Source organism: Notothenia rossii (assembly GCF_949606895.1).
Source record: "Notothenia rossii genome assembly, chromosome: 11".
NCBI classification, from domain to species: Eukaryota; Metazoa; Chordata; class Actinopteri; order Perciformes; family Nototheniidae; genus Notothenia; species Notothenia rossii.
In genome coordinates, this window is record NC_136910.1 from 847449 (window position 1) to 856573 (window position 9125).

General features: G+C 44.7%; 1 protein-coding gene across 1 annotated transcript in view; it reads right to left on the reverse strand.

Annotated features, from left to right (window-relative positions):
- LOC307024697 (microfibril-associated glycoprotein 4-like) overlaps positions 1-6920 on the reverse strand; it is a 13358-nt gene extending 6438 nt beyond the window's left edge. Inside the window, exon 1 of the mRNA XM_079659043.1 lies at positions 6689-6920. Coding sequence (XP_079515169.1) covers positions 6689-6856 — 168 coding nt within the window. The 5' untranslated portion in view covers positions 6857-6920. The remainder of the gene's footprint in view (positions 1-6688) is intronic.
- Between the last annotated feature and the right edge of the window lie 2205 nt (positions 6921-9125).

The following is a 9125-nucleotide window of genomic DNA, read 5'->3' on the forward strand; positions in this document are numbered from 1 at the left end:
TTGCGCTCCCTGGGAGTCAACTGGCGGCTGAAAAAGGCGAGCGGTTGCCAGGCGCCATCGACCCATTGTTCATGCACCGCGCCCACTGCGTAGTCAGACGCGTCGGTGGTGATAGCGATGGGGGCCCTGTGTGACGGGTGAGCCAACATGGCGGCTTCGCTCAGGGCAGCTTTGGTGGTGTTGAAAGAGACCTCCCTTTCAGCCGTCCAGTCTATGGCCTGGCCGGGGGACTTGTCCTTGAGGGCCTCGTACAGCGGGCGCATGGTGTGGGCCGCCCGGCGGATGAACCGGTGATAAAACGTCACCATCCCGAGGAACTCTCGGAGCGCCCGTGCTGTAGGCGGTCGCGGAAAGGCAAACACAGCCTCCACTTTCGACGGGAGGGGGGCGGCTCCATCCTTGCTGATTAGGTGCCCGAGGAAATGGATGGAGCACAACCCGAACTGACACTTCGCCGGGTTGGTAATCAGGCCGTGTTGGTTGAGCCTCGCGAAAAGGACCCGGAGATGTGCCTGGTGCTCTTCGGAGGAGGAGCTGGCGACCAGGATGTCGTCTAAATAGACGAAGATGAATGGCATGTCTCTGAGCGCTGAATCCATCGGCCGCTTTAAGGACTGAGCTGCGTTCTTAAGTCAAAACGGCATACGCAGGAACTCGAAAAGCCCAAACGGCGTAATTACCGCAGTTTTGGGGACGTCCGAGGGGTGCACCGGCACCTGGTGGTAGCCCCGCACCAGATCCACCTTGGAGAAAACCAGCTTGCCCGCCAGGTGTGCAGAGAAGTCCTGGATGTGAGGGACCGGGTAGCGGTCTGGCGTAGTGGCGTCGTTAAGGCGGCGGTAGTCACCACACGGTCGCCAGCCACCGGCTGATTTAGGGACCATGTGAAGCGGCGAAGCCCAAGGGCTGTCTGAGCGGCGGATGATGCCCAGACGCTCCATGTTGAGGAACTCCGACTTGGCGACTGCCAGCATGTCAGGGTTGAGCCGCCGGGCCCTAGCGTAGACAGGGAGGCCTTCAGTGTCAATGTGGTGCTCTACCCCGTGTTTGGTAGTGGCAGCGGAAAAGGTGGGCTGCGTCAAGTCGGGAAACTCACTGAGAAGGTGCTGGAACTGGAAAGATGGCTGCCTAGCTGGTGCGGAGGTGAAAACACGCTGCTAACAATTGAGTTATTTTGTAGGAATCCGGGAACTGAGAGAGTAGGGCGGGTTGACTGCGCAAATACTTTTTTTCTTACAGAAGGTAAAGAAACAGGAAATGTCAGCACGTTTCAGCCAGAAAGAAAAACAGAAACAGGCCGGCACAATGAATCCGCCTGAGGCAAATATACCTGAGGAGGGAGGGGAAGGCCTCTCTGAAATATTAAAATAAATCAGAGAATACCGAATGGAAACTGCAGGGAATTTTGGAGTATTGAAGGAGGAAATAAGGGACTTGAGAGAAGGCTTCGGAGAGCGGAAAATAAGAGCGGATGCTCAGAATTAAGAATCGCAGAAAATGAAGACCGTGAAATCGGTATGACAAAAGTACTCCTTCACAGTTTACGCATGCAAAAGCAACTGGAAAATAAATGTGAGGAACTTGAAGGCCGGGAACGACGGAACAACCTGAGGATTTATTCAGTGCCCGAAAGATGGGAGGGAAATAGCATGATGGACTTTGTGGAAAACTTAATACGCGAGAAACTGGATGTGAGCGGCGAAATTCCCATTGAGAGAGCGCACCGGGCAACGGGGCATCTCACTGGGCACAGCGACCGTCCCAGATCAATAATAGTCCGCTTCCAAAACTACAACGTGAGGCAAAGGGTGCTACGAGCCGCCTGGGCCAAGAAGGACATCAGGGTGAAAGATTACAGGATCTTCTTTGATGAGGACTTCACCACCCAAGTGTTCAAGGAGCGCGCAAAATACAGACAAGTAAGGAAGCAGCTCCAGGAAAGAAACATCAAATCCTGCATTCTGCTCTTAAACTGAAATGACTCGAGAAAAACTGAAAAGTCAGGGTGTTTAACACGAGATGCGGCACGGGGTCTACTGGAGTATGGGGTCAACATGGAGAGTCCAGCAGGAGAACCGGACTTGGAGTCTGCTCTTCAGGCTTCAGGATGGCAGACTCACCGCTCCAGGAACCGGAGAACCCCAGGATGTGAGCTGATGTCGGACGTAAAGACATTAATTGACTCGCTTGATCGGCATGAAAGAGCAAAGGAGTGAACAGGTATGTGTGGAGGGAGTTGACTCCTTGCAGACGTACATGGAAAACAATAACACAAATGACTCAGCCACTCGGAATCTTTTCCAGATTTGACAACACAGAGTATAACATGTACACTTTGGATTATGATGTCGATTCAGAGAATCCTGTGTTTAATCATATAAGTGACTCGTGTAAATCACTGAATACCTAAATACATTTCAAAGTAAATTCAAAGTAATTGTCATATTGGAGACTTGGTTAAATAAAGACGAAGTCACTGATTTCCAAATTGAGGGTTACGTGCTACACCATATCAACAGAGCCAATGAGAGAGGAGGGGGTGTGGCTCTTTATGTGGACAGCGTCCTAAAATGCACACTGGTTGAAAACATGTCAATTGTGACTGATGATTTAATGGAATGCATAACTATAGAAATTGAAATGGAAAGGAAGAGAAATGTTGTTGTGACTTGTGCATATAGAGCACCAGGATCAAATGTAGAGCTTTTTAAAGATAGTTTAGGAGTATTAACGGATGGCCTAAATGAAAATAAAACATGTATTATTTGTGGGGATTTTAACATCGACCTTCTAAATGTATCCAAACACAAAACCACTTCTGATTTCCTGGATGCATTGTTCAGCAGGGGGCTTTATCCCCTGATCACTAAGCCCAGTAGAATAACATCAACCTGTGCAACATTGATCGACAATATCTTTACAAAGGTCATGGAAAACAGTGCTAAGAGTGGGCTGATCATAAATGACATAAGCGACCATTTACCTGTATTTGTAGCATATGATTGGCAATTAAAGAAAAAGAAGGAAGAGACTCGCAGTAGATATGTCAGGGTAAGGACTGCTGAAGCTAAAGACACATTTAGGAGTGACCTCTGAAAGGAAGAGTGGAGAGGGGTTTATGTAGAAGAGGTAAATGCTGCATATGAGTCCTTCCTAAAAATCTACATATCACTGTAGGACAAACATGGTCCCGCTGTACTCCGTGCACATAAAGGTACTTATCATCAAAAGCCTTGGATAACCAAGGGCTTACAAAATGCTTGCAAGAAGAAAAATAACCTTTATAAAGACTTCATAACATTTAGGACAAAGGCAATTGAAAAGCAAAACAAGGAATATAAACATAAGTTGACAGTTATCATGAGACAAGCAAAAAGAGAATATTATAATAATATGTTAAAAGAAAAGAAACATGATATCAAGGGCACATGGGAAATCTTAAATAATGTTATTGGAAATAAATCTGTATCCACTGGCCTGCCCAGTCACTTCATTACTGACACAAATAAGGTTGTAAAAAACATGAATGAAGTGGTACACGAATTTAACTCTTTTTTTGTAAATGTCGGACCTAATCTAACAAAGACTATTCCAAAACAACACCATGGGCAAAAAGAGGATGGCGGAATTGGAAGTAAAGTGTTGCAGTCAATGTTTCTGGGAGAGATAAACGAAATTGAAATTAAATCCATTGTAGACAAATGCAAAAATAAGACTTCGACAGATAGTGATGGGATCGACATGAAAATAGTGAAAACGACTATTGACCTGTATGGATTTAGGAAAAATCGATCTACAGCTTTAGCTTTAATGAAAATAACAGAAGAAATGACAACAGCTATAGAAAGAAAGAAATACAAATAGGTGTATTTATTGACTTAAAAAAGGCATTTGACACCATAGACCATTACCTATTAATTTCTAAATGACATAGATACGGAGTGAGAGGAGTAGTTCTAGATTGGTTAAAAAGTTATAACAGACAACAATATGTGGAATTTGCTGTTAGTATATCGGAGTGTATGAACATAGAATGTGGTGTCCCGCAGGGCTCGGTTTTAGGGCCTAAACCTTTTATTTTGTACATCAATGTGAAACGTCAACATTATTGCAATTTGTGTTGTTTGCAGACGACACAAATTAATTTAGTTCAGGAGATGATTTAAACATTTTAGCAAAGTGTATCTGACATGAAATGGTCAAACTTAAAAGATGGTTTGATGAAAATAAGTTAACCCTACATTTGAATAAAACGAAGTTTATGGTTTTTGCCAATAGAAAAAAAGATGAAAACATTTCACTGTCCATTGATGGAGTTTTTATTGAAAGGGTTTCTGAATTTCGATTCTTAGGTGTGACGCTGGATGAAAACCTGACATGGAAATCACACATAGCACATGTTAAAACCAAAGTGTCTAGGAATATATCTGTTCTAAACAAGGCAAAGTATTTGCTAGATTACAAGGCATTGAGGATGTTGTACTGTTCACTCATTTTGCCATTTTTCATTTCTTGTATAGAAGTGTGGGGCAACACGTATACGAGCAACATAAAGCCATTGTCAATATTACAGAAAAGGGCAGTACGAATAATTCATAAAGCTGACTCAAGAGAACACACCAACAGACTGGTTTTGAAGTCAGGACTCTTGAAACTCAAAGACATAGCTGAGCTGCAGACATCAGTAATGCTCAGGGCAAAAAGCAGAATGTTACCAGCATATTTACAACAGTTTTTGTTTTTGGAACAGACAAGGAAGACCACAGAAGAAAATTAAATGTTAAGCATCCTTATGCAAGGACTACTCTTAAACAAATGTGTATTTCGGTGGTTGGTGTACAATTGTGGAATTCTCAACAAAAGGATCTAAAGAATTGTATTTGTATTTTTCAGTTAAAGAAGTTGTATAAATGAAGAAAGATGGGACTATATGAAGCAGAATGTGAATAAGTCTATGTACTCTGGTCCTTCATGTTTTTGATGTCTTTGATGTGATGACTCCTCTGTATTTGTTATTGTGTTTGGTTTTGCGTACCATGAGCGGGACAAATAAAAATGAAATGAAATGAACTTGTCGCCCTGTGAGAGTGAGCTGGAGAGCCCGCTGAATGAGGCCTCGTTGCGGGTACACGTGAACGAGGCAAACGTCAGCGCGTCCACCAGGCGGCTGTTCTTGACGTCCACCAGCAGCCCGTGAGCGCACAGGAAGTCTGCGCCGAGGAGGGCGAAGGAGATGTCAGCCGTGACGAAATCCCACTTAAACCGCTGACCCTCGAAGCACAGGTCCACTGTCTTTGTGCCTAAGGTGCGAATAGGGTTGTCGTTAGCGGACGTTAAAGGTGGGCCGTGGCCTCCGACGGCGGCGCCCTCCACGGTAGCCGGCAGGACGTTCCGCTGGGCTCCTGGGTCACAAAGGAGTCTGCGACCAGAGAGGGTGTCCCTGATGAACAGGAGCCGGTTGGATGTGCCCACGCTCGCGGCCACTACCGAGCGCAGGCCGTTTCCCGTTACCTTGTAGGTGCAGGGGGGCCGGCACATCTTCGCTTCGCCCCGTAGCGTGCATGGTAATAACACAGGCCAGGGCCGGAGTTGCTGACGTCAGCCCCGGAGCTTCTGCTAGGTGGCATGCCTGTACCAGGGAAGGTGCCGCTGCGTGTCGGGCCAGCACCTCCGGGGTAATACGCTGTGTTGCCAGGAAGAACCGGTCGGCTTCTTCGGCCAAAGCGCGGGGCTCAGTGATAGCCGTGTTAGCGAGCGCTGTCTGTACATGTGGCGGCATGTGCTGAAGAAACAGTTCTATGAACAAAACATGAGGTTGGTCCGTACCCAGCAGGCTGAGCATCATCTCCATGTGGTCAGAAGGCTTGTTCTTCCCCAAGCTATGAATAGCGAGCAGGCGTCGGGCCCGTTCCGACCGTGACAGCTCGAAAGTCTCTAGCAGGAAAGCCTTGAACGCTTTATCCTGGGCAGGAGGAGATGTAATAAAGCCCACCGTCCGGGTCGCGGTGGAGCTCCCCAGCGCCGAAACGACGTGAAAATAGCGTGCTGCGTCGTCAGTCACTCCGCGGAGGGTGAACTGAGCCTCCGCCTGAGCGAACCATGCAGCCGCAGATGTCTCCCAAAACTCCGGCAGTTTGAAAAAAACGGCGTTATTTGCTATGCTCGGTTCAGTCTCGGATCCTTCAACAAGACATCACGTCGGGGTCACCAATGTGGTGCCGAGAGACGGGAGGCGGAGGCGGGGTATCGAAGGTACAAGCTAGACGTTTATTAAGCATCTGCAAACACATGTAAACACTTCAAGCCCGGGAAGCGAAGACCGGCGGAAACAGGAAGTCCGGCTCACTGAAATGTCCGTGCAGAACAATACCCCAACCCATAGATCCGTGGGTGAATAATGTCAATCACCACAATATATATAATATATAGCAAGTATACAGAAGAGGATCAGGGCCACATGTAAAACATCTTTTCACATCGGACCAAAAGTGATTCTTCTTTTCAAAAAGTCAAAGTTCAAACTGTAATCTCAGAATTTGAGAAGATTCAGATATAAAAACATATCACAATGATCCTCTTCTAAAAAACAAAAGGTTATAAAGTAGGTTCATCAACAACTGTACTTTTGGTCTTTTAGCTGAATGCAGGACTTTGAATTGAAACAGAGTAAATGTGAAATGGTCCTCACCTTCATGGTCATGTTTCTGCTGCAGTGATCTGAAGGAGTTCTTCCCGCAGTGTGTCCACTCTGCCTTCCTGTCTTCTTTATGTTGAACACGTCTCTGATCAGCTGCTGTCTCTCACCGATGAACTCCGGCCCAGAGGACGATGCCCTGACGTCATCACCCTCGCACATTTGTCATGTTTACAAAAAACGATATGTACGAGTCTCCGATCAGGAGTCGCACACCGCCCGGCCCGTCCTGCAACACGGAGCCCTTTCTGAAAGCATGCTAGATGTATGTGTGTGCATAAAGCTGAGCTATGATCATAATATCAAAGAACGTGGTTATGATCAAATTGTTTACCGTGAGATCTACTGCATACTTTTGGCCATAATCTCGCAGCCCTACAAAAGAACTGAGATTTCCACACACACACATTCAACTATTCTAAAACGCCCGACCAATACGAAGCACGTACAAATGTTTTGTGTGTGTATAAATCATTTTATATGGAAACTAATTCAAGTGTAATGATGCTACCCACCCCGAACCTCCACCCCACATATCACATCCCAACTTAACCCTGCACGTCAGCACATTTTGGGGACAAGAGTCCATGGAGAGAGGCAGCCTTGTTCACTTTGAACTGGATGGCCTTGGCTAAGGGGTGTTTCAGGTGAAATGCCATGTGTTTTCCTCTACGCTATTTCATAATGCTCTCAATGTTTCTCATGTTTTTAAAGCACTCTGTTGCACAACTTGTGTTGAAAGGTACTTGGAACTTTGACAAAACAAACATGGAACATTTTCCTTTAAACTGCTGTTTTATTGGAGTCTATTGAACTGAGAGGTGTTTCTAATGTTCTGTCCATCCTTATGGTTTATACTGCATTAGAGTGTATTCAAGGTTATTAAATAACATATTTTCTTTTTTTTAAAAGTATAATTTCACCATTCATCACGCTCGCAAACTGTGAAAACAGAAGTTATTTTTAAATATTAGTCTTAGAGTATATAATGTATGTAAGATTTAACATTTTTAGATTTTAAGAAAAAGTCAGAATTTTTAGTTCTTCTGAAAAAAGTAATACAATTATTTTTCGTTTTCTTTTTCTTCTACCAAATGATTTGCCTCTTTGAGGGCCTTATAATGCTTAAAGACGGAGAATGTTTGACACTTGTCGGGTCAGGTCTACATATATATCTATTGGGGGGTTTCATAATTGGCGCACACAAAATGGCTCAATAGCGCCCCCTAACAAGCAGCGTTTGGTTGTGCTTTCACCAACAAGTCTGAAACTCGGTAGACATCATGATGGGACGCACAAAAAGGTCAGCGCGAGGCATATCGTAAACTCCGGGAAGACGGACATCTTTTTTTGAATATTCAACTTTTGTGCAAAAACCATCAACTCACAGTTTTAATCAGATTGACTCCATTTTCAGCCAGTACCATCGGAAGACTTGGCGAAACAAAACGTATCAATTAGTTTTCGGCGATATCGATATGATCTTGCCGTGGAGTGGCGCTGAATAAATATCTCACGCCAAGAAACAGGAAGTTGCTGTCACTCGACCGTGTAGACTCGGAACATTACCAGATCTCCCATGGTTGATCATAGTCTTGCCCTGAAGACAGCTGCATGACCAAAGTCACTCATCTACATAGCGCCCCCTGCTGGGACCAGGAAGTAACAACTTTTGGAATCAATGCTATAACTCGCCTCTACATGGTCAAAACCTTTCAAAACTCCACACAGCCTGATAAGGACCATACATCGACAGCTGTTTTCAATCACAGGTCATTTTGTTGAATTTCTATGAATTTCTGAAATGTTGATTGTAGGCAGTGTTAAGATTTGGAGACTTGGACCGCATGGGAAGCACACAGAGGGTTGAAATGTCCGTTCTTAAAAGGAGACTACATGTAGATGAGCTACGGTGAATGTTGTGCACATAGGTGACTTGAATTTCTATGAATTTTTGAAATATCTGAAGTAGATTGTGTTCTCTCTCTTGCTGCCTTCATTTGATTTGTGATCATTTCTGTTTGTGAACACACTGTAAAAAGTCTGGCAGCTGTGCTTCCAAACAATTACCGTCAACTTACAGTGAAATACCCTAATTACAATCATTTGAAAAAAACGTCACAGTAAATTGTTGTTGTTGTGCCACCGTGGTAGGCCAGTTTCTTATCGCATATTTGGCACATATTCTTCTTTCTTTCCAATTTAAAATGGTCCCACAAAGAATACAAAATGCTGAAGTCTTCAGCATTTTGTGTTCAGGTGTGTGAAGCGAGGTGAAGCGAGCCGTTTGCGTTCGTGACTGTGAGTGAACGCGATGTCAGGAGCACAGACTGAGATTGTATATATTTCCGCATTTTAACAGTGCAATTCCAAAGTATAAATATAGTATAAGAATATGGCAATTCGCCTTTACTGATGTATATATATGCAT